This window comes from Globicephala melas, chromosome 16 (assembly GCF_963455315.2).
Source record: "Globicephala melas chromosome 16, mGloMel1.2, whole genome shotgun sequence".
NCBI classification, from domain to species: Eukaryota; Metazoa; Chordata; class Mammalia; order Artiodactyla; family Delphinidae; genus Globicephala; species Globicephala melas.
The window spans coordinates 46,711,493-46,737,878 of record NC_083329.1 but is presented as its reverse complement, the minus strand read 5'-3'; the positions used below and the strand labels follow the sequence as shown (position 1 = coordinate 46,737,878).

Here is a 26,386-nt window from a genome sequence, read left to right as displayed (position 1 = left end):
GGATGAACTGCTCAGATCCTTGCCTGAGGCCCTGCAACAGGGGGAGGCCAAGCTTAGTAAAATACCACCTCACCAGCCAGCCCCTCTGTAAACTGACTCACTTGCAAGACACATTTACTTAGTTCAATAAGAACCACATTTTAAAACTGGGAACTTTAAAAACCTGCTTTGTAACTGCTAACATGTCGGCGGTTCTTTGAGTTAAATTGCTCCCCTTCCTCCCACCACATTGCAATGCTTTGTTCTGGGATTCGTGACAGAGCTTATTTTAATGCTCTGAACCTGTGCTAGTGGTTTTCCCTGGACTTATTTGCATGTGACCCAGACATTGTGTTTGGACCTTCACTCTAAGGTGTCCCCATGGATTGGTTACCTCCCTTGTTTTATTTTGAACTTAAAAATCCACACTTTCCTCTCATCAGAAGCTAATTACCTAGATAATTGACTGGACTTTCTAAATTCCCCCCAAATGTGTAATATCCTCTAGATTTGGCCCAAATTTCCGAATTGTGCTTGGAGACAGCGCTGGCGTTCTCACAGAGAGGAGTGTTGCGGAGGTGGCCCTTCCCAGGCCAGAGGTGCAGTGACACTGCCATTGGGGCCACCAGGGCCAGCCCCAGCACAGAGCTGAAGGGTGCTCAAGCCTACCTGGGCTGATCTCAAAGAGGTGCTTTCCCGGGTCCTCAGGGCCAGGAAGAAGTTCAGTCACCTGGGTCCCTTGTAGAGAAATAAAGCCCTAAATAGAGAGACAAACACAAACACGAGAGCGTGAGATGGCTGGGAAAGGGCTTCTGCGGTCAGGGCTCTGGGGAGCAGAGGGTGAAGCCGCGGGTCAGAGTCCCAGCCCTCCAGGACCTGGATGGGCAGGCTGGGTGCTGGGAGGAGCACAGGCCTCCTCTCCATGGCAGGGACCGAGCGCACATGAGGCCTTGCATGGGGTCCCTGCTCGAGTGGGCCGACACTACCTTCTGACACCCTTGGAGGAGCTCTGCCCACAGAGGACTGCCCAGGGTTGTCACTCTCCTGGTTAAGGCATGGTAAGCCCAAGTCAGGAGCAGGGAGGAAGGCTCCATTATTGGGGCGGGGGCGGGGGGGGGGATGTGCCCATTTGCAGGCTTTCTGGGGCAGGAGAGTCAGGGAGAGGAAGGTTTCTTGTATGTAACTGTCCAGGCGGTAACATGGGGGAAAGGATGCACAGACCTGTGTGAGCCCAGTATCGCCCCCTCCTGGCTGGGTGAGATTTCATTTCTTTACCTGTTACGTGGGAGTCAGCTACCGCGAAGAAGGTACGATACCTACAGTCTAACTGCCTGGGTTCAAATCCTGGGTCACCTACTTACTGGCTGTGTGACCTCAGGCAAAGTATTTAACCTCTCTGTGCAACTTCCCAATTTCCTTATCTGTGAAATAGGAATAATAATTGTCCTTTCCAGGGCTGTTGTGAGCATTAAGTGAATTAGTACTTGGGAAGCCCTCAGAGCAGTACCTGGCATAGTGAAAGCTGTTTATTTGCTAAATAAACCCCAGCTATTACTGTGTGTCAGGGCTCCACACTGGGTGGGGGAACAGCATCCCTGCATCTGCACTTGCCCAGGTGACTGGCGCGGTCACTTGCTGTATCCACACGGTTGCCTCCAGTCCCCACCCCCATGTGTACTCATGGAGCGCTCTTCTTTCCACTCCCATCTTTTCCAGGCAATTCCTGGCTTTCAAGGTGACTGGAGGCTCCACGTGGCTGCTGGAGTCTTGTGCTGCACGGACACATGGAGATGCCTTTTCTCATTTAAGCACCGTAAAGGCAGAACGGCGTCTTTACCTACGGATGCTTGCTTTAGAGAAATTATAGCAATAAACCGGAGAACCAGATGGTAATCGCTGTAACTGAACTAACGGTGTCTTTCTAGGAAACCGAGGGCTAGTGGGAATAAATCAGGGCTGCAACCCCAGGATGGGGAAACGTGTTCATTACAGGATGTGGATGAGATCCATCACTGGCTAACGGGAAGGGTCTCTGGTGTTTGCTGTTTCAGTAACTGTCTCTGAGTACTTCTGAGCACTTTGGGTTTTTTTCCCTCTATGCCTCAATATCTGTCATCCATAAAATGGGAGTAACAATATTGACATTGACATTACTTTCTACTCCAGCTAAATGGAAAAGCAGTAATAACCCTTGTTTACAGAGCTTGTACTATATTCCTGGCTCTTTGTCTAAACTATTGGATTTAATCTTTCTAGAGGCCCCACAGGGGTGAGTACTACTATTCCTATCGTCTTGGGCAAGCAGATGGAGGTCGGAGAGGTGAAGCAACCAGTCTCCTGGTCCCACTGCTGGCAAGGGCAAGCGGGGACGTGCACTCCGGGGGTGTCTGATGATGGAGCACTTTCCCTCCTGTATTTGTGACAGCAGCTGCCGGCTGACTTTGTGTGCAAGAAGCTGCCCTGGAGAGCCAGGCTGTGCCTTTGGGACCCACTGCTCATCACTCACTCAGAAGAATCCCAGTGTGGCCCCCATTACTGCAAGGGGCCCTCAGAACTGGCTTTTGGTCACCCAGATCCCTCCTGCTTCCCACGGGTTAAGAGCACGGCTTTGATCCCAGCATTTTGCTCAAGCACTTGTGGGGGGAGGGCTGGGAGTGGGGAAGAAAAGGGGAGGGGAGAGGAAGGGGGCAGGAGAGCAGAGGGAGTCTGCTTTCCCCTTTCCGGTATGTCATTTGTTAAGGCTGTGATGAAAGACACGTAGAAGTCAGTATGAAGCATCCAGCTGAGACCCTCGGGCTAGGTCTCAACCTTGAGAGGGCATGAGAGTCACCCCAGGGCTTGTTAAAACACGGAGTACCAAGTTTGGTGGTCTTGCAGTAAGTGTTTAACAACAGGTTCTCCAAAAAAAATAAGGCAAGCTGATTTGTAGTGTTTGCCAACTTCTGTGATATAAATACCCTCCATGGCTGATTTCAGGTCGTCATTGAATGTGGCACTGGGAACAAATGCACCGCAGTGTTCCTGCCACGTGGATACCATAGGGGTCAACAGGCTCTAGAGCACAGATAGGAGTAAATGAAATCAAACAATTAGGAGGTGATACATTTTGAGGACTGATTATCTTTATTTTTTTAATGTATTTTATTGAAGTATAGTTGATTTACAACATTGTGTTAGTTTCAGGTATTCAGTAAATGATTCAGTTATATATATATGTGTGTGTTTATATACATATTCTTTTTCATATTCTTTTCCATTATGGTTTATGACAAGACATTGAATATAGTTCCCTGTGCTATACAGTAGGACCTTGCTGTTTATCCATTAATTACCTTTGTTTTTAATATAATTTATTTAATTGTAGGTCTGTATGATTTAATTTCTAATAGTGGAAATGTTTAGCAACTGGCTGGTAAGCATAGCACTAATAGAACTACCCCTGGGGTTTCTGACTCTATAGGTCTGGAGAAAGAAGGAGAATCTGGGGATTTCTCTGCTGGTCCAGTGGTTAGGACTCGGCACTTTCACTGTCGTGGCCCGGGATTCAATCCCTGGTTGGGGAACTAAGATCCCACAAGCGGTGTAATGTGGCCGGAAAAAAAAAAGAGAGAAACAAAAAAGGAGAATCTGCATTTCTAACCAGGTTTCTGATGCTGCTGGCCCCCGGGGATACACGTTGACAACCACTCTCTAGGGGCACTTAGAGTAAGTAGCCAAAGGAAGGTGCCTTTTCCATAAGCTTATTCAGCACATCAGTTTCCTCAAGTGTAAAATAAGGATAACAGTATCTGCCTCATGAGGCTGTTGTGAGGGTTAAAATGATCCGATATTTTCCTGCTGGCCTTGGAGAGCCAGGTTTTGGTTGAGCTGCTGTGCCTTGGACACGTACAGTTCCGAAGGACAAGGAGTACCTCCAGCCACTCAGATCGTGCCCTGGACTAGAGGGGTCCGGGCTTTCCCTGAGGAGCCCAAAGTGAGTGTTAGCACTTTGGAGGGGGTGGCTGGTCTCCTTCCTGCTGGGCCTGGGAAGGGACCAGACACACCATTTGCACCTACAACTGCACAGATGGGCAGCTGGGTGCAGAAAGAGATCGTGCAAACTCCAGTCACACTGACAGCTTCCCACAAAGGTTAGTCCCCTCTCCCCCTCCCCCTGCGTCTGAGCTATGTGCATTTGCTCTGTTTTGCTATTTACTCAGCCTGCATATCCCAGTTTGTCCTGAGAGGCTGCCAATGACTTCATTCATCTCTAGCTTCACACCAGTGCAAGTCCACTGGTGTAAGGGAGTAATGGTCAAAGGATGTGCTATTCTGTCTGTGTGTAACCGAGCTCCACTCCAGGCCTGCTGCTGGCTCACCAAAGCTCCCTCCCCAGCCCTTGTGAATGTACCAGCTTGAGAGGACCCGTGGGTATCCAGTGGAGGCCCCAGACAAAAGCTCCAGAAACTCCTTCTCTCAGAGAGCAACTTTGGGAGAGAGTATATTTCTTATATTAGTGTCAGCTTAGATGGTTTATTCAAAATCCATCATTTCTACAGCGTAATAAATACAAACTCCAGGAACACTGCAGGTGGAGGGGAAGCAGCCCAGTGATTAGCCTTGCTCCCTCTCATTTGTCTAAACCCAGCAATGGGGCACCTAGGATGTGGTACAACCTTCAGGGACTGGTGAACATGCTCAGAATTCAGAAAGCTTCCTATGTCAGATTCTGAATGTCTTAGTTATCTATTGCAACATAACAAATTACCCTAAATCTTGGTAGGTAAAAACAACAATAAACCTTTATTCTCTTACAGGGTTTCTGTAGACCAGGAAATTTGGAATGGCTTAGCTGGGTGTTTCTAGCTTGGGCTCTTTTACGAAATGATAGTCAAGATGTTGGGTGGAACTACAGACATCTGAAAATCTGACTGAGGCCAGAGGATATGGTGACTCCCTCAATGGCGGATATAAAAAAAAGTCTCAAATCTACATTCTAGAGATGAGAAGTACAATGTGCAAATAAAAAATACAATGAGTGGGATTAACAGCAGATTCAATGTTGCAGATGAAAAGACTAGAGAACTTGAAAATATAGCCATAGAAACTACTCAAAATGAAACAAAGAGAAAAGAGAAGTAAAAAGAATGAACAGAGCATCAGTGAGATGTGGGATAACGTCAAGCAGTGTAATTTACATGTAATTCGAGTCTCTGGACAAGGAGGGGGGAACTGAAAAATATTTGTGAAGAAATTATAGCTGAAACTTTTCCAAATTTATGAACAGTATAAACCCACAGATCCAAGAAGTGCAATGAGCCCCAAGCATAAGAAACATAAAGAAAAGTAAGTATATGAAGGCATAATCAAATGGCTCAAACCCAGTCATGAAAAGAAACTCTTAAAAGCAGCCAGAGGTGAATGATACAATATGTACAGAGGAGCAAATGTGAGGATGACAGCAAATTTCTTATCAGAAACAATGTAAGTTAAGAAATCAGTGGAACAACATCTTTAATGGTATTGAAAGGAAAATCTGTCAACCTCGTATTCTGAATCCAGTAAAAGTATCCCCCAAAAATAAAGGCTAAGTAAAGACCTTTTAAGATACACAAAACAAATAGGAAATAATGCATCATTAGCAGACTCATACTACGAGAATTGTTAAAGACAATTAGGCAGAAAGAAAATGATATTAGACAGAAAAAAGGAAAGGAAGGAAGATTAATGGAGCAATAGGAAGTAGACGATTAAAGTAAAAAAAAGTTCATTATCTATTTATCAATAATTGAGAAAACAAGTAGACAAAAAAATCAGTAACGATATAAATGACCTGAATAAACACTATCAACCAATTTGACCTAATTGCTGCCTTCCTCAACAGTAGAATACACGTGTTTTCAAATGTCCATGAAACTTTTACTAAGATGGCCATAAACAAGTCTTAAAAAATGGAAAAAAGTTCAAATACAACATATGTTCTCTGATCACAATGGAATTAAGTTAGAAATCAATAACAGAAAAATTTCTGGAAAATCCCCAAACATTTGGAAACCAATTAATGCATTTCTAAATAACCCATACATCAAAGAAAAACATCAAAAAGGAAAATTAGAAAGTGCTTTGAACTGGATAAAAATGAAAACACAACATATAAAATTTTGTTACATGCCTCTAGAGGAGTAGTTAGGGGGTAAATTATAGCACTAAATGTTGATATCACAAAAGAAGAAAGGCTTCAATCAATGACCTCAGCTTCTACCTTAAGAAATGACACAAAGAAGAGCAAATTAAACCCAATGTAAAAAAATGAAAAAATAAAGATCAGAGTGGCTATAAATAAAATGAAAAATAAAAAAATAATGAAGCCAATGAAACTAAAAGCTAGTTCTTTGAGAAGATCAATAAAATTGATAAGTCTCTAGCAAGACTAATCAGGAAAAAGAGAGAAGATAAATTGTCAATATCTGGAATTAGAGAGGTGACCTCACCACAGATTCTTCAGGTATTAAAAAGATAAGGTAATGTTAAGAAAAACATTATGTTAATAAATTTGGAAATTTAGATGAAGTGGATAAAAGAAAACACAAACTACTGAAGCTCAGTCAAGAAGAAATAGTTAAATAGCCCCATATCTAGTAAAGAACTGGAATTTGGGGGCTTCCCTTGGTGGCACAGTGGTTGAGAATCTGCCTGCTAACGCAGGGGACACGGGTTTGAGCCCTGGTCTGGGAGGATCCCACATGCCACGGAGCAACTGGGCCCGTGAGCCACAACTACTGAGCCTGCGCGTCCAGAGCCTGTGCTCCGCAACAAGAGAGGCCGCAACAGTGAGAGGCCCACGCACCATGATGAAGAGTGGCCCCCGCTTGCCACAACTGGAGAAAGTCCTGGCACAGAAACAAAGACCCAACACAGCAAAAATAAATATAAATACAAAGAAATGGAATTTGTAGCTAAAAACCTTCCCACAAGGAAAACTCCAAACTCAGATGATTTCACTGGTGAATTCTACCAAATATTTAAGGAAGAAATAACACCAATACTACACAAATTCTTTTTGAAAAGTGAAAAAAAGGCATGGTTTCCAGTGCATTTTATGAGGCCAACATTACTGTGATATAGAACAGCCGAAGACATTATAAGAAAAGAACACTGCAAACCAATATCGCTCAGGAACAAAAATTCTCAACAAAATTTTAGCAAATCAAGTTCAACAATATATAGAAAGGAAAATAATGACCAACTGGGGTTTATCCCAAGTATGCAAAGTTGGTTTAACAAACCAAAATCAATCAAGGTAATTAACCATATTTATAAACTAGAAAAGAGAAAAGATCATCTCGATAGATGCAAAAAAAAAAAAGCATTTGACAAAATTCAACATCCATTCCTGATAAAAATTCTCAGCAAACTAGAATAAAAGAGAACTTCCTCAACCTGATAAAGGGTATCTCTGAAAAACGAAAAGCTAATATCATACTAAAAGCTTTTCCCCTAAGACCAAGATCAAGACAATGATGTTTATTCTTATTATTTCTATTAAATATTGTACGAGTCCTAGCTGTTGTTATAAGGTGAGAAAAAGAAATAAAATTTGTCCAAATTGGAAAGGAAGAAGTGAAAGTGTTTCCACAAACAACATAATTGTCTATGTAGAAAATCTGCTGAAACTTTACCAAAAAAAAGCTACTAGAATTAATAAATGATTTTGGTAAGGTTTCAGGATACAAGACAAATGCACAAATTTAAGTAGTATCTCTCTCTATTAGCAATGAACAATTGGAAATTGAAAATCAAAACCATTTTACTTGCACCCCAAAATATGAAATACTTGGGGATAAATATGATGAAAGATCTTCAAGATCTGTGCACTGAGAACTAAAAATCATTGCTGGGAGAATTGAAAGAAGATATAACCAACTGAAGAGATATACTGTGTTTACTGGCCAGAGGACTTACTATTGTTAAGATGTCAATTCTCTCCAAATTGGCCTAAAGATTCAAAGCAATCCCAGTCAGAATCCCAGTAGTGTTTTATAGGACATGACCTATAGAACATGATTCTAAAATTCATATAGAAATATAAAGGACCTACAACAGTCAGACAACTTTGAAACAGAATAACAAAGTTGGAGATCTAATACTTCTGGATTTCAGGACTTACTATAAAGCTATAGTAATCAAAACATTGTAATATTGGCATTAAGATAGACAAAGAAGTTAATAAAACAGAATAGAAGGTTCAGAAACAAACAAACAAATGGATTTTTTTTTTTTTTTCTTTCTTTTTTTTTTTCGGTACGCGGGCCTCTTACTGCTGTGGCCTCTCCCATGGTGGAGCACAGGCTCCGGACGCGCAGGCCCAGCGGCCATGTATCACGGGCCCAGCCGCCCCGCAGCATGTGGGATCTTTCCGGACCGAGGCACGAACCCGTGTCCGCTGCATCAGCAGGTGGACTCCCAACCACTGCGCCACCAGGGAAGCCCAAACAAATGAATTTTTGACAAAGGTTCAAAGGCAGTTCAGTGGAGTATGGATAGCAGGATGGTATTTTCAGTAAATGGTGGTGGAACAATTTTATATTCTTGTGTAAAAAAATGAACTTTGATCCATGCCTGACATCACACATAAAAATATACTCAAAATAAATCATATACCTAAAAGTAAAATCATAAGGCGATAAAACTTCTGGTAGAAAACCTTTATGACTCTGGTTAGGCAAAGACTTCTTAAATACAATGTCAGAAGCACAATTGTGAAGCGCTATTGTGATTTGTGAGTTATTACATAGCCAAGGAATAGAGTCTGCTTATAACCATTTTACAGGAGCTGGAATACATATAAACATTTAAAAATAATTATAGGGGTTTGTAATTATTGTGACATTGACACTTAATGTGGGACTCAAGCAGGTCCAGGGCTGATGCCTGGTTTTATTACCTGTACAGTGAGGACATTAACCTCTGTCCTTTTGTCCTCACTGGGCTGCCTGAGCTGGTGCTTTGTAAAGAGCTAAAGGCTGAATGAATATGAATGAGTACTTGTCATAATTATTATTTTACAACCATTTTGGCCGCTATGCCTGTTCATTTGGTTTGTCTCTAGGAACAATCCCTCCCCCAATAACACTATCACTTGTGCCACAAAATAAGGTATGGTGTAGATTCAGGAGTCCCAGGATGGTGAAGGACTGGGTTCCTCCTTCATAGTTTGCGGTGACGATGCTGGTGGGACCTCCTGCAGGGGCCGGGTGTCTGCCCTTCTACCACTGGTCTGGGTTTTGGGCTTCCTGATCGTTCTGTGAACTTCACACTCTAATCCAGCTCTCTCTCCCACCTGATCAAAGCTGGCTCTCTGGGAAGTCTTCATTTTTCATCTTGTCTAGAGGGAGACCGTCTGAAGAACCAACTTCTGAAATGCTTCTTAACAAGTGGCATGATAAGATTCTCCACTGGCAGCATCTTGGAAAATTGCACACGTTTTAAAAAGCAATCACTCAGGGTTCTTTATCTCCTATTATTCTGATTGTGGCCTCAGATCAATCTTAAAAAGCTTTAGCCTCTGACACCCAACCAAGAACTGAATCACTCCAGATTTTAAATAACGCAGATCAGAATGGAGTTCAGTGCCAAGCTGGGAAACATCCTCCTCCTTCTTATCATACAAGCCTTTAACCAGGGTCCATTACTGTCCAAAATGTACATACTTAAAAAGGCAACCTAAAAGTTGGAGACAAATTGCTTCTTGGTTGGGGCACCTTCCCTCCTTAAGGAGTTGAGATGAGTCACTTCTCTGGCCTCATTCTTTGCTCAGGACTTCATCCTGAAGATTCTCCCAACCGATTCCAGCCAGAGGCTGCCTCCTGTGCACTCCAAATGCACTTGGTGTGCTCCACACGTCTCCGCGTCCCGCTTTACCACCATGTCGGGGCTACACCTGGTCTCCTGATAGAATCTGTCAGCCCGTGAGGGGTGCCCCTTGGGGCAGAGTGTTGGAGGGACAGCACTGTGCTTGGCAGAAAGCAGGGGCTTTGGGGTCTGAGCACCAGCTCCCTGCACCTTCCTGAACCACCCCAGATGGCCACAGGCCCTGAAGCCCTCACCAGGAAGGCCACCCAGCCTAGGGCCTGAGCCCATACAAGTCTGCTGGGATCAAGGGTGAGCCTGGGACCCAGGGCCTGGGGCAGACTTGCGGCACTAAGCCTGGGGTCTGGGCAGAGCCCTCAGCAGCCCTCCAGCCTCACCGTTAACAGTCTCTCCCAACCTTAGAGGGAATGTCCTCTCCAGGGTGGGTGGGTCTTCCTCCAGTGGTCCTGGTTTTCCCTGCAGTAGTTCTGTGCCACTCCAGGACTCTGATCTAGGCTCTGCCCCAAATCATGAATGCCTGACTCTCCCTGAGTGATTCCTGAGCCTCCCAGAGGCTATAGGATTGAGGCTGTGCCCATGGTCCCAGCACTGTGAAACCTCGGGCTCCACCCAGGCAAGGGGTCCCAATACAATCACCCCCCAGGCCCTTGTCATTAATGCCTGTGATCATGTTCATGAGAAAAAGATGCATGCCATGTTGCAAAGTATCTGTGTGAAGCCAGCACTCACTAGATTTAGTGTCTTAGCCTCTCTGTGTCACTGTGATAGGCCCAGTGCTGGAGTGCCAAGTAGCTTTCTAGGGAAACAGGGGAATGAATGCTTGTGACCAGTGGACCAGAATGCTTACAAGGGGGGCTTCCTGAACCCTCTAGTGGTGACAGGGCTCTGGCCACTGGGACTAGGCGGTATGACTTCATCTACTTCTGGGCCTGGGCCTTTAGAAATGTAACCTCCATCCGTCTCTCCTCCCTCCCTCACTGTGTCAACCTTAGAAGGCACAGAAACAGATGAAGCTGCCACCTTATCCACAGCAGACTTGCCATAGCCAGAGGTAAACTGTTATTTTGTTTAGGTGCTGGGATTTCAGGAATATTCAGCATTGTTTATTTTGACTAATTAGATGTCATTTTATTTTTTTTTATAAATTTATTTTTATTTATTTATTTTTGGCTGTGTTTGGTCTTTGTTGCTGCGCATGGGCTTTCTCTAGTTGCGGTGAGCAGGGGCTACTCTTCATTGCGGTACGCGGGCTTCTCATTGTGGTGGCTTCTCTTGTTGCGGAGCACGGGCTCTAGGCGTGCGGGTTTCAGTAGTTGTGGTGTGTGGGCTCAGTAGTTGTGGCGCACGGGCCCAGTTGCTCCGCGGCATGGGGATCTTCCCGGACCAGGGCTTGAACCCGTGTCCCCTGCATTGGCAGGCAGATTCTTAACCACTGCGCCACCAGGGAAGCCCTAGATGTTATTTTGAGTAAACACATTTCAGATAATTTTGTCCCAGACTGCTCACCTGGCCCAATAAAAAAGTTTTAAAATCATAGTACTGGGACTTCCCTGGTGGCGCAGCGGTTAAGAATCCGCCTGCCAATGCAGGGGACACAGGTTCAAGCCCTGGTCCAGGAAGATCCCACATGGCGCGGAGCAACTAAGCCCATGCGTCACAACTGCTGAGCCTGCGTTCTAGAGCCCGCAAGCCACAACTACTGAAGCCTGAGCGCCTAGATCCCGTGCTCCACAACAAGAGAAGCCACCGCAAAGAGAAACCCCTGCGCCGCAATGAAGAGTAACTCCCGCTCGCCGCAACTAGAGAAAGCCCGCGCACAGTAACGAAGACCTAACGCACCATAAATAAATAAATAAGTTTATTTTAAAAAATAAATAAAATCATAGTACTATTGAAACACTGTATTTCTATGCAAAGCCATTTAATTAATGATTATTCTCTTGCTCCTCTGACTGGATGTTGGGAAGGAAAAGCAATGAGAGGGCAGGCCCATCTACTTGTGATACAGCCTTGGGGGCACAGGCTGCTGGGATCTGCCTAGCTCTCATGGTCAGAGCTCTGAGCAGGGCATGGCAGAAGGTCTGGGTTCTGGCCTCCAGCTACGATGGCTGTGGAGAACCCCCTTCCTGCCTGACCCTTTGGACTGGAGCACAAGAAACCCAGCAAGGATACAGGTCACTGTCCGAGAGGGGTCATGGCTCCCACTGTCCCTGGCCAAATGCCCAGTCTGTAAAGGATCTCCGCTGGGCAGTGGGAGGTCCTGGGAGTGTGAAAATGCCCCCCTTCCTCCTTGGCTCAATGGACCGAATGGTAGGTCTCTTTGCCTCCTTAAAATACCTGGTGTTCTAGCTGGAGGAGCTCAGGGAGAACTAAGCCTACTCCCTCTGATGCCCATTTGGTGGCTGCATCGGTTAACTGCCGTCGAGGGCTGATGCATTCAGAAGGGAACCAGCCATCAGAGGCCATGTGCTCTGAGCTTCCTATAGGGGAGTGAGTCTTCACTGGTCAGCCACTTCTTTCCAGTACGTTCTCTGACCCAAGACTCAGGCAGATGTTGGTGTCAATTTCTGCCCCACCTAGATGCTAACTCTGCCCTTGGCTCTTTGGAGCCCACATGGCAGGTGTGGAAAAGCCTCTGCTTCAGAACTGGGAGCCCTTGGTAGGCAGTGCTGCGTGGCCTCCACTCCATGCTGTGAGGAGTCCAGGGGGACCCTGCCTCTCCACAGCCCAGCGTCTGCAGCACTGAACCACAGGGCTATTCTTCCACGCGGCTGTCTCTGCCATGTTTCTGGGGCTGCACAGCTTCCAGCCTTCTCCCTCATGATGAACAGTCTGCCCCTGCCACTCAGGCTGGCCTGGGCCTTGGAGCACACTCCCTGGGAAGTGTGTTTCTGCCCAGAATATGCAGTCGGGACATGGTGATGCCGGGTCTGGGGGGTTTGCCTTGGATGATCTTGACTGCAAGTGGTTTGGTCTGTCTTACTGCTCTCCAGGCCCTGCAACTAGTGCTATGCTCTGGGGTATATGGTGATTTGGGAGAGGACTGCTATGCTGTTTAGTTGAGAGCAAGTTAGTCTGAGAAACGCAGTATAGACTCTTTTGCTTTGATCTGTGCCAGGCTGACCTGCTGAGCAGACTGCCGCTGAGGGGCACGTGCTGCCTTCTGCTGAGGAAGGCACACCCCATCCCAATCCTCTGCAAAGGATCATTCAGGAAGCCTACCCATCACCTTCAGCAGACCAGGCAAGGCGGCAATCCCACAGCAGCACCCCCAGATCACCTCCATTTTGCTGATAAACAGTAACTCAGTACTCGAATTTTGTCCCTGAGTGTTTAGGCAGCATGAATGAGCTAGAATGTCCCAAATGTAATTAAAAGTAAGTTATGCTCATCACACAATGAATAAGATATGTTTTCCATGTTGCCTCAATGTCATTCGATGCAGTTTTTTGCCTAGTAATTGACAAAATGAGTCATCTACCAACCAGGCTTCCAGCTATTACTGTAAATTAACTGGGTTCAATTGAAAGCCAAAGGATTGATCTATTTTAAGTGGAAGACATTTAAATACTGTAAATGAATATCCGTGGCTGACTTAAATTAGCAGAGCCTGAGAGAAGCTTATTACATTTCCATGAACAGGCAGCCACATTGAAGGAAACACAGAAGCCATTTTTATAAGATGAAGATCCATTCTGTAGGCAGAGACACTCTGAGTACGAAACAATTCGGGGGCAACCAAGACACTTGGCACTTGATTTACATACTCCCAAGCGTGTCATCAGGCTTCTTAGTAACTGGGTTTTCTTTCACCACGACAGTGGCAAAATCTTGTCATATAATGATGAGTTGTAGGTAATCATAAGGTATTGTGATGTTGTTATTCCAGCAGTCGCCTTCAGAACCACTGGTATATGGTGCAAGACAAGCTTGAAAACTCATATTTTTGGATGATTACTTCCATCTTATGTTTTTCCTTGACAGGTCAGATGCAGAAAAAAATTGCTTTAACTAAACAGTTTAAAAATTGTTTAAAAACGAGTTGGCTGCTGCCGCCAATTTTGAATTTACTAAATACATTTCTGTTTCATTTAAAATAACTATTTGATGAGAATTTTCATTTTGATCTGTTAGTAGAGGGGAGTTACATTTCTCAAATAGCTACATAAATGTAAAGTATCCCTTAAGAAAAAGCCACGCATTCTGACATTTGAACCTAAATAAATGATAACTCTTTTTTTTAAAATAAAACTCCAGTGAGTATTTCTTCACAAAAGCAGCATTTGAAGTCATCCCCAAGGACATTTAAAACAAGAAAACATTTACTGTTTAATTTTTTTCTGGGGTGCTAATGGCAACGTTAATATCAGTTCCCAGTTAGCTCATGGTTATCCCTACCGCCCTGTGGAGGACGTTTGCTCAATAGCTACTGAGCTATCCTGAGGCGGCGAGCAGGGCTCGTCTGATGCTTCAGTGTCCTTCCCTCTCACTCACGCATGTTCCTCTGAGTACAACTTGATCAACTGGAGTTTGCTGTGCCAAGATCTATGGGAGCTGCTATGGAGGTAACCAAGCCCTTGTTCTTCTGTGCACAGAGATGTGCGGGTGGAAAGTATGAAGGAGGAAGTGAAATCAGGCTCTCCTGGACCTCTCAGGGAGTCAGGGGCAAGTTCACGAGGCCAGATGTGACTGGTAGAGATGCCAGCTGCAAAGGCCCCACTGCACCAAGGTCTGTACACATCAGCTCTCTTGCCGCCAATTGTGTCTCTGCAAGATCTTTGCTAGGAGCCACCATTAAGCTTGGCACTAAATGGCCACTAATGACCAGGAGTAACATCAGCCACAGGAATTCTGGGAAATCCCCCTGCTCTGGCCAGACCCCCACAGCTTGCCTGCTTCTCTTTCTTACTCATCCAGGATGGAACTTCTGAAAACCTCTATGGTTTGGCTGACTCTAGGTATTGTCCCTCCATTCCTCCTTGCCTTATAAGGTCTCCACTGACCTCCTGGCTCTGAGAGTTGAAAGGGCACTTGGAGATCAGCTGTGGCCACCTTCCTACCCAGCGACAGGCTCTCCTCCAAGCTTCTTAGTCAAGTGCTGGTCTGGCCTCAGCTTGCCCAGCACCAGGGACTGGAGCTCACCCCTGCCCAGCAGACCACTCCATGGGAACAAAGTATCTTTCCTATATGGAGGGCACAGTGGCCTCCGTGCAATTCTATTTATCCGGGCTATAGCTTCTGGAGGTTCACAGAATAAATATAGTCTTGTTCGCATAAGGATGCAGTGCCTGATCTAGCGCCCTTTCCACGATTTCTCTTCAAATTTCTTATTCAGTTTGTCCCTCATATGGGCAGGAGTTCAGACCCCTCATCCTGGTTGCTGGCGGTTGGAATGGGGCAGAAGGTCCAAGGATGCCCTACTTGTCTGTCTGGGCCATGTGGTCCGTCTCCTCATAATTCTGTGGTCCACTCAAGCATCCTGAGAGCATGGCAGTGGCTTCCCAGAGCAAAAGCAGAAACGGCTTGGTGTCTCAAGGACCGAACCTAGAACTTGCATGGCATCACTTCTGCCTCATTCTATCGGTCAAGTAATCACTAGGGCAGCTCAGATGCAGAAGAGAGGAAGGAGACTCCACTTCTTGTTGGGAGGAGTGGTGTGTGCATAGGCAGGGGAGGAATAGGGACAGCTATCCTTGGAGACTATCTAGCAGGTGCCTTGTAGAGTTGCTGTGAGAATTAAGTCAATACATGCCAAGCACTTAGGATCGTGCTTGGTTCGTATGCATGTAAGTGTTAGCTTTTATTTAGATTTAAACCCATGAAGTAAGGCAGAGCTGAGATCAGGCCGTGCCGCATGCCACGGGACTTCTCTTGCTTGACTGAGCTGGATGGCTGCTAACCCTTTACTGTGTACAGTTCCACCGAGGAGAGAAGGCCGACACTAGGCTGTTTCCAATATGTTTAATCTTACCCTGACAGCAGCCCTATATAGTGGGTGTGGTTATTCCCATCTCACAAAAAGAAAAGTGAGGCTCAGAAAGGGAAATACCTTCTCTGGTAACTAGCTAGTAAGCAGTGAAGCCAAAATTCGGAAATCTGTCATTCTCTGTCATGCAGGATTCAGTAAAATGACTTGCTAAGGTACAGCCTGGACTCTTAATTGGAAAAGGCAACATAGGGTTGCTCTCGGGGAGCCTCACGGGTTCAGGCAATCCCCGCTTCCAGGCTCTGTCACCTGCTTTTCACATGTCATTTTAGAAGCCTTCTTGGAGGACTTCTATCTTAGATCCCATTCTAAGAATTACAGGAATCTTGTCCCTGAGTATTTAGGCAGCATTGACACCACCACTGCCGCCAGCTGCCATTTGTCCAACTCTCAGGGCAGCCTCAGAACAACACACCAAATGTGGGAGCAAGAGGGTCTTCAATGATCTACCTAAATCTACAACCTGTAGGTGGTATAAACGGGATTTGAACCCAGGTTCTCTGATTCCAAATATTATTTTCTTTCCATAGTACGCAAGCTTCCATTCCACCCTTCTGAACATCATTTTCCCCACCTATACGATGGAAATGAATTGTATCTGCCCTGTTAAGGTTGCTGTGAGGCTCAATGGAAATTATGAATGTTTATTTAAAAAGGCTTTAGGGCTTCCCTGGTGGTGCAGTGGTTGAGAGTCCGCCTGCCGATGCAGGGGACACGGGTTCGTGCCCCGGTCCGGGAAGATCCCACATGCCGCGGAGCGGCTGGGCCCGTGAGCCATGGCCGCTGAGCCTGCGCGTCCGGAGCCTGTGCTCCGCAGCGGGAGAGGCCACAACAGTGAGAGGCCCGTGTACCGCAAAATAAATAAATAAATAAAATAAATAAAAAATAAAATAAAAAGGATTTATTGAGCTTCTACTAGGTGTCAGGCACTGTTCTGGACAATCAGGATACAGGGTAAACAAAACAAACGAAATCCCGACCCTGATGAGCTTACATACTAATAGGGGAAGGCAGTCCAATAAGCTCCTTGTCACTTTTCAAGCACTTTACAAAAACAATGAAATATTTTCCCACCAAGGATCTAACACAGGCTGGATCAGTGTTCACTCATTCAGTCAATTTACTCATTTCTTCATTCATTCACTCATTCATTCATTCAATTATTCATGTAAGTATCAAATGTTACTACATATCAGTTATGTGTCAGGCACTGTGCTGGGTGGTAGGAAAAGATAAGTAATAAGATAGACTGAGGCCCTGCGTGAATGAAGTGTACAGACTAGAAGGGAGGAAACATATAACTAAGGAAGTGTTATAAATTAACGGTAGCAATGTCAACAACAGCAACAATGGTAACAACAACAATAACAATAATGACCTCTAGGCTGGTTTGAGTAACAGTTTACAACCGATGAAGGATGCTCAGTTAGTGTTTGCTGAATCAACTCCAGCTGAGTCGAATTTACAATGTCTAGATGTGAAAAAGCATCTGACACATGGGCTGCTCTGTGACTTGCTGTGAGCATGGACCGGCTCAGACCAGCCTGACAGCATCTTAATTATGCCCCCAGATAGAGCTGAGATAAGGGCCCTGGTGGGTAGAGTCTTACTAGACAAAGCTGTGAGGTTCCATGGGCAGACATTAAGCAAAGACTTCAGGCGCTATGGTAACACACCCACTAACCTAGGCCTGATGCCAGCCCCCAAATTCCCTCATCCGGAACATGGAGACAACCCAGGCACCTTCCTCAGGAGCCAGGACCCAAGGAGCTAGCTCATGACAGCACCGTTTTTGTCTTTGACATTCAAGCTTGGTAAACAAAGGAAGGAGGAAAGGGGTGATTGGCGGCCTGCTGGAACATTCCCTGTGACCTTCAAGTTCTGGAGTCAGATGGCCTCTCTTTCCTCCCCTGAGGTTTCCTCTTTCTTAAAGACTGCTGGTTTCTGATTGCCCCATATTAACGTTCTCCCCTAGAAGTGCATCTGCTTTCCCATCCATCTTGTCTCTCCTCCTCCCAATTCCAACCTTTTACTCTAAATTAAATGAAACTTTAAATCAATCTTCTCTCCCACTCCCATTACTTACGCTCCTGGAAAACAAAACAAAACAAAACCCAGTCTGCTCTCAAAGTGATTTTTAAATTGCCTCTGCTAGAACCTACAGCTGCATCGGCCACATGGGCGTAGATTTGAGACTCTGCTACCCAGGGATGCAGGCGTCAGCTCCCACACTTTGTCCCCTGCTGCTGTCAAGGCTCCCCAGCCCCTTGTTCCAGCACCTGGCGGTCTTCTAGGCCACACCGGCTGTCAGGACAACAGCCCCATTTGGATGGTCTTTCTGCCTCCAGCCTGGCACCTTGACATTCCCTGCCTGTGCTGCCGTGGATGACTTTCCTCTCGGAGTGAGGAAGGCTAAGTCTGAGCTCCCAAACCTCACAGCCCCCCAGTGCTGCCAGGACCCAGCTTCTGAGTGTGGCACCCGAGCCATCCACATCCAGCTTCTGGTACCACGTGTGCAGTCTGGGTTCCTGACAACACGATGACCCTCACACTTCTGCTTCAGAGGCCCTGCGCTCCACCCTGGCCATGAGCTGCCTGATATAGCCCACCTCCACACATGAAGTTACACAATTTCTGAGCACCTCCAGTGTGCCAAGGCCAGCTCTGCAGAGACCAGCTGGGCTTGGCGACTCTGTCTGGAAGAGGGAGCTCTTTGTCTGCTCCCCTTTCTGGTTACCTGAAGAGAACTCTCTAGGGCTGTGTCCCTGTTGCCTTCCTTTTCTGCTTTTAGTTTTTCTTTCCTTGTTTAACTTAAAATATTTTAAAATATGGACATAAGTAAATATAGTCTCATTGTGAGAAATGAAAAGACAATCACCCCTCAGTACTGGTGGGGAAGGGCTCCTATAGTGCTCCCCCATGAAGTTACCCAAAACCTCGGATTCTCAAGTCCCTTATATAAAATGCTTGTAATTGCATATAACCTAAGCATATCTTCCCATATACTTTAAAGCATCGCTAGATTACTTATAATACCTAATACAATGTCAATGCTAAGTAAAATAGTTGCGGTGTACAGCAAATTCAAGTATTGCTTTTTGGAACTTTCTGGAAATTTATTTTTTTTTCTGAATAGTTTTAAGCCTGGTTGAATTCATGGCTGTGGAGCCCATGGATATGAAGGGCCAACTGTAATACAGATAAATATCAAGTTTTTTGATCATCACCTCATTGTCCATTTTCTCCCCAAAGCCTTACCCTATAGCTTTGGTTTGTAGTAGCTATATTCTGAAAATCCCCAAATTAAACTATTTTAGCTTTATTTCACTTATTTTTTTTAGTGAAAGTTATATCTAAACACAGTTTAGAGAATCAAATAGCTCTACAAGGCTTGTTATAAGCAGCAATTTCTTCCTCTTCTACTACTGCCCAAATCTTAGTCACCACTTTCAGCTCTTTTAGGTGAGGTTTTTTTTTTCTTTTCTTATGTTTATTTCTAAATAAGATCCTTACACTACCATGTCTTGATTTAAAATTTTAGGCATTATCTATGGAATTCCCAGCATGGCAGTTTGAGATTTTGCTTTATTTCACTGCCCTCCCTGCCGCCCCTCCCTATGTGACTTCCTGAACCTCCACAGTAACTTTGGTTATATCAGTCAGCATTCACTGTTTATACTCCCATCCTAGGAAATTTAATTTAACTGAATATTTTTTCTAAGGAGGACTTTCATCTCTCTTTCTAGAACTTCTTCTCAGACACTGAGTTGTCTCTCCTCTTTTCCTCTCCATTGTTCTTCTTTCCGGGAGATTATGTTAAGATTTTCATCCAGCCCTTCATTTGAGTTTTTGTTTCTGGTATTTTATTTCTGACTTCTGGGAGCTGGTTTGTGCTCTGACTGTCCATTTTTATAGTCTCTCTCTGAGGATGTTAAAGACAGTTTTATTTAAAAGTTTTCTCCCCCCTGCACAGTTTTTATTGCCTCCAAGTTGTTTTTTTCCCCCTTTCCTGTGTTCGTCTGGCCTTCACATGCAATTCTTTCCTTAAGTGAAAGAATTCACTTTGGGTGAATTCTTCCAGTCACCTTCCAGTGACCTTCTAGTGACCTTCTAGTGACCTTCTAGTGACCCAAGGTTCTTTACCCCTACTAGTTACAGTTCTCTAAGCAGCTGATTGGAAATTGTATGGGGGCGGGCGGTGAATGTTTACAGAGAGAGAGATCTGCCTGGCCTGTTTCATGGGGGACCCCTCCTGTCAGTATATTTTGTGTTTTTCTTCTTGGCCTGTCACATTCTCCAGTGAAAATTCTTCATTTCCTTCCTGAGGGCTATTCCTGACTGCTGAGATCTGGCAGCCAAGTGTGGGATAAAGACTGGGAGAGCTAAGGAACTGATATGATGCCCACCTCCCTCTAAGCCTCCTGTTCTAGTGAGGTACCCGCCCCCCCACCCCCAATGACGGGGCAGCGTCCTCAGCTTCCTTCCAAGTGTTACGCCCTAATGAGGGAGGGCAGTCACAGCTTTGCACAAGGTGGTTCGGGAGATCTGGGACCTAATTGCTTTTTTTTTTTAATAGATCTTTATTGGAGTATAATTGCTTCACAATACTGTGTTAGTTTCTGTTGCACAACAAAGCGCATCAGCCGAATGCATACACATGTCCCCATACACCCTCCCTCTTGAGCCTCCCTCCCATCCTCCCTATCCCACCGCTCTAGGTCATCGCAAAGCACGAAGCTGATCTCCCTGTGCTGTGCTGCTGCTTCCCACCAGCCAACTATTTTACATTCGGTAGTGTATGTATGTCGTTGCTACTCTCACTTCGCCCCAGCTTCGCCCTCCCACCCCATGTCCTCAAGTCCATTCTCTATGTCTACCTCTTTATTCTTGCCCTGCAACTGTGTTCATCAGTACCATTTTTTTTTTTTAGATTCCATATATATGCGTTAGCATATGGGATTTAATTAAACTTAAAAGCTTTTGCACAGCAAAGGAAACCATAAACAAGAGAAAAAGACAACCCTCAGAGTGGGAGAAAATATGTGCAAATGACACAACAGACAAAGGATTAATCTCCAAAATATACAAAGAGCTCATGGAGCTCAATATCAAAAAAACAAACAATCCAGTTAAAAAATGGGTGGACCACTTAAATAGACATTTCACCAAGGAAGACATACAGATGGCCAAGAGGCACATGAAAAGATGCTCAACATCACCAATTATTAGAGAAATGCAAATCAAAACTACAATATCACCTCACGTCAGTCAGAATGGCCATTATCAAAAAATCTAGAAACAATAAATGCTGGAAAGGGTGTGGTGAAAAGGGAACCCTCTTAACTGCTTTTTAAACTGACTTTCAATCAGAACTCCTGTTTGGAGCTCTTCTTTTGCCCTCATTTCCAGAGATAACTGGTCCTGCCAATGTCTGAGCCTTTGCTGGGCGGTGAGGGGATTTGCAAACCCAACGGATTTTTGTGCTCTCTGTGGTGCTGGCTTGGAATTTAGCTCTCTGGGGTTTGCTGATCAGCTACCTCCCACCCACCTGCTGTCCAGCATCCAGAATGCTGCTGTCTCCCTCCTGCCCTCTCCATCTAGGTGTGTCCAGACCTTCACAAGCACACCTTTAGTGCTCTTTATTGGAATTTTGGGGTTTTTAACTCTGTCATCCTTGACTAGAAGTTTGAATTTAAGTTTTGACTTTCTTATTAACTTAGGAGGTGTTATGAAGTACGTGTGTGTTTTATTTCCACGTGTATAGATTTCTCTCTCTCTTGCATATATACCCTCACTCACTGTCATTTTGTTCTTAATCTCTAAGTCTTTTTTTTTCTTTTGCACTATTGTCAGTGAATGTGTCTCTATAATTTCATTTTTTTTTTTAAAAATGGAGAACAATGAGAATTCTTTTTCTTTGTTTAGGTATCCTTCAAAGCTATGTCATTAAGAACATAAAAGTTCACAGCTGCTCTATTTTCTCAGTAGGTTATTTATATTATAATGAAATGTTTCTTTTGTTCCCTTTTGTTCCTATCACCTTGAATTCTATTCTATTTGATTTTGATATACCTAAATCTGCTTTCTTTTTGCTTGCATGTGCTGGCTTACGTTTTTCCCATTGTTTTGTTTTTCAACCTTTTTATTACTTTCTCTTTTTTAAGCCAGACTTCCACTTTGTCTTTTAAGAGACAGATGAATCTGACCTATTCACATTTATTATGACAACTGAAAGGTTTCTTCCTATTCCTTGCTATCTTATTTATTTACTTTTTTGTTTTCTATTTACCTTTTTCTTTTGTTTTTTCCTCCCCTCCATTTTCTGCCCATTTGTTGAAATGATCACATTTAATTTGTTACATTCTTTCCATCTCACGTTTTGGAAGTTGTACTTTCCATTTCTATTCAAAGCCAAGAAACCCACAGTGAAGGAGTGGGATAACTAGACTTAAAGTGAATCCTCAAACAGTGGAAACAGACCAGGCTGATCAAGAAAGAATGTGGCAGGAGTTTTCATGGTGCAAGAAACATTTCGCAGAAGCTAAAAGTATTTAAGAAGAAAAAACCTGGAATCTTTTATTAGTAAAACTGTAGGATCTGTCTGCTGGAAACTATTAGGGACATGTGTTGGGAAAAGCTGGAGGGACAGGGCCACACTTTCAGGTTCTGTTTTAAAGCACCTTTGCCTAGTCTTTCTATCTGAGTTTCCATCTGAGCCAATTCTTCCACCATCTTGAATTTTCCCCGTCTCTGTGCTCTACGTCCTCTGCTGACCTTCATGCGAGAAGGGGAGAAGGGAAGAGCTAGGGCTTTGGAGAGAGAACAAGAATATGGGCTGGGAGTGATCCTTATCACATGTATGCGCTCTGGGCAGCATCAAGGGTAGCTGGACATCCCTCCTCTCCACAATTACATCTGCTGGACAGATGACAGGCCATCTGTTAGGAGGGAGCTCACTGCCTGGGCACTTCTATCACCGTAAACAGTGAGCAGGGCCCATTTTTCCAGGAACCAGATATTGAGAATTAGTCCATTACATGTAGTTCATGCAATTAAATGGAAATTTGAGGGTTATTCTGCCAGCAGGCATGTAGGTTTGAGGTCATACTATAAAGATAAATGAATCAAATTTGACCAAGAGTCTCCTTGAGATTGGGAACCTGAGCAACAGGGCTGCCAGAGCAGTCAGGCTTTGCTGGGGAGGGGGGATAATGGAAAAGAATAATCCCCCATGAGGATGTGGCAGAGACCCGGAGAGGCCAAAAGAGGAGCCCTGGGCATGATGCTGGCATCTGTTGGAGACGCTGGCTCCTATCAGGGATCCAATGGCTCCCTGGTGACGACTGCGCTGGTTTAGCTTGGGTCAGGCCCCAGGGCTCCTCCTTTGCCCAGGCTGGTGACTGGGGATGTCATTACTTCCATTCAATTAGCTATTTCCACCAGAAGCCATTGATGTCTGGAGAAGGTGGCAGGTGAGGGAGAAGAATGTCCAGTCTGGAAAATCTGGGGGATGGAGGTTCCTTCTGGAGCTGCAGTGACAGGTGAGGGCCACCTGAGACTCACCGTGAAGAATACGTGGGGAAGCCTGGGGCAGGGGTTCACACGTAGGCTGGTGACCTCAGTCTGTTACTTTAGTCCACTGGGTTCACCCAACATTATAATGCATTTCTCCCAGGAGATGGTGCTATGGGCGGGCCAGGAGGGGGATGACAGTAGGGGCCATAGGCAGGGCTCTGAGGTGCTAGGGACTGTGGCAACTTTGATCACCATCATCAGAGTGACATGTCACCAAAAGGACAGCCAGGAAAGCCAAGAGGCCGCTGAAGGGCCAAGGCTGGTCTTCAACACAAAACACAGAAGCCAGAAGGAAGATGGCAGCGGGCAAGCCAGAGGTGTGGCTCCTGATCTGGGGAGCAGGCTGAGGGGCAGGGCTGAGGGAGCGTGAGGGTACCCAGACTGAAGTATCCCAGGTGCTAGGATCTGCGCTCCGTCGCGTATATGTTCTACAATCTAATTCTTAGTGCATGAGGTAGGTAATAATGTCTCCATTTTAGTAATCATGAAACTGAAAGTAAAAAAAAAATTAAGTGACTTCTACCAAGTTATTTAGCTAGCATGACTGACCTAATTCAGATCAAATTCAAAGTTCCTGTTTGTTCCACTCCACCTCTCTGGGAGTTCTATTCCTTCCTTATAAAGCCTGGGAGGCTGGACAGGATCAGAGTTCCCTAAACTTTAGCTTCGATCCACCTTCATGAGTCTTGTCATCCTCACCTCTCATCTCTACTGGTATTGATGTAAAACTTTTCCTCAAGCAGTCTCACTTGTTTGTGTGTGTGTTAAAATGTACATAACATGTAATTTTCCATTTCAATGATTTTTAAGTGTACAGTTCAGTAGCATTAAGTACACTCACACTGCTGTGCAACACTTTTTGTTTTTAACTTAGATATATTTTAGAAACAAAAACATGCTATGACTCTCACGAATGGAAACCAGTATGGCTTTCCATAAACAAAAGTTAACCACTAGAATAAATACAGTGAAGACAGAAAGTTATTTACTTGCAGCTGGTGACTAGTGCCACTGAGGTCTCTGAGATGAGGCCTGCTCCTTCCCACCCCCAGAGTCCCATGTTTTTAAGGGAGGGTCCCAAGTATTGGAGAAGTGCTAAAGATAGGACAATTCCTTCTTCATACTCAGAAAATTTGGAAGAGGAGTGACAGGGTCATTTTCTCGCTGTGTTGACGACGTGATACCGTGCTGTGCCCAGCTACCTCCTTCCACCTTGCCCATCACAGAGCCCCCTCCCAGCCCCCCAGGCCCCCGAGCACACCGTGGAACTGCTGGATGTGCACAGGCTACAGCCCTGCAAAGCTCTGTGACCCCTGACCCCAAACAAGGGGATCTCTCTTTTCTTTCCAACTTGGATCAATGACTAGGAGCCACCTTTGGAAGAAGTCCTTCAAGTCCCCTTCCCCATTTTCCCCAAGAGAAGCGAGGGTAGCTCCCAGACATCCTTTCTCTGTCTGAATCCCATAACAAGGGTTAGCTTGCCCAAGCTCCGCAAGCCCAGCCACCATGGCCGGCAGCATGCAGAGTGCTCGGTTATGATGTCTGCACAGGGCAACTGTGACCAGGCTGCACCATGGCGGAGGAGGCCACCGACTGCTCTGAGTGAGCGAACTTAGTGGAACTGGGTAGAAAGGCAGACGTGTTAAGCGCCTGAGGTGGAGCTTACAGTGCCTTACAGGCCCCTGAGAGGCAGAGGCCTCTGGCACAGGGGTTTCACCACGAGCCAGAATTCAGTATGACGTTAGATTTGTCTGGGCGCCCGTTTCCCTGCATAATGGAAGGAATGGAATGTGTGCACCTGTGTCCTCCTTGGAAGCACTAAGAGGCTGAAAAGGACATGAGGAAGAGTTGTATTTTTAAGCCATGGACGGATGTTCTCTATCACCATTATAAGGAAACATTTCCATCACTGAAGCTGTGGATGTGTCACAGTGAAACAAGGTGTGATACCCGGAACGTGGTAGCAGGGGATAAAGCTCACTTTGGAAATCCCATTGAAATGTCATGCTGAGTGGAGTCAGGGGCTTGGTGCTTGAGGGGTGGAGGTGCTGACGGGAGGGTCACTCTCTGCCTTCTCCCCTCTCCTGGACGTAGTGAAACACGCCCGCCCACCCCCGCCTGGAGCCCCGCTGTGATGCCCGCTGGACACAGGACGCACGCTCCTCACCTGGGGCTTGCTCTCATCTTTGTCCTTGTAGTAGAAGAGCTGATCCCCACGCAGTACGAACCAGCGTTGCTGCCAGTTCTTCATTATGCTCCTCTGCTTCTTCAGCCAGCCCGCCTTCAGGACGGGGCCCAGCCTGCGGGGGCAGGGTGGCTGCCCAGGGCTCCGGCTCTGCTCCCCCATCACCAGGCTTTTGGAGCGGGCTGGAAGCCAAGCACACACACAGTGAGCATGAAGGATGGCAGGCCAGGGGTCAGTCCTTGCCCCACCCTGGCATCCCAGCTGCCCGGTGACCAGAGTATGGGAGCTTCGGCCAGTAGGGCATGATCATGCTTGGCCTATCTCCCCCTTGGGTTCAAAGGGACATGGGTTGGGACCCCTCAGCACCGCAGCCCAAGGTCATCCACCTAGGGGAGTGCACAGCCTGCCTGATTAGTTTCTGCTTTGTCTCTGTGATCCAAGATTCTGCCTTCCCCCAGGTCTGTTCATCCATCCATGCCTCCATGCACCCATCCATCCATCCAGCTTTCCATTTGTTCAATGACTCATTCATTCATTCAGCAACTATTTATTAGTACCTACTATGTACCAATCACTGTTATAGGTGCTGGGGAAAAAGCAGTAAGAAACAAGAAAAATAAGAAACATAAACATCTGGATCCTGCTAGAGCTCACATTCTAGCAGGTTCCTGTCACTCAGGCCCCGAGGGAGCTGGCCCCAGCAGACTCCCCCCCTGGTACCTGCGTGGCACCTCTCCCCTGGCAGCATCAGATCTCAGCACCATTGCCCAGAACCCCCATCCCACCTGGCAAACCACCTTGCTGCTTCCCTG

The 26,386-nt window shown here is 45.7% G+C and overlaps 1 protein-coding gene across 6 annotated transcripts in view; it reads right to left on the bottom strand.

Moving 5' to 3' along the window:
* The window catches only part of ARHGAP22 (Rho GTPase activating protein 22), a 207,321-nt gene that overhangs the window by 112,095 nt on the left and 68,840 nt on the right, over positions 1-26,386 (bottom strand). For all 6 annotated transcript variants that reach the window (XM_030847657.2, XM_030847659.2, XM_060286585.1 and 3 more), the window contains 2 exons: positions 25,557-25,756; positions 649-736 (listed from right to left, as the gene is read on the bottom strand). In XM_030847657.2, coding sequence (XP_030703517.1) covers positions 649-736; positions 25,557-25,756 — 288 coding nt within the window. The remainder of the gene's footprint in view (positions 1-648; positions 737-25,556; positions 25,757-26,386) is intronic.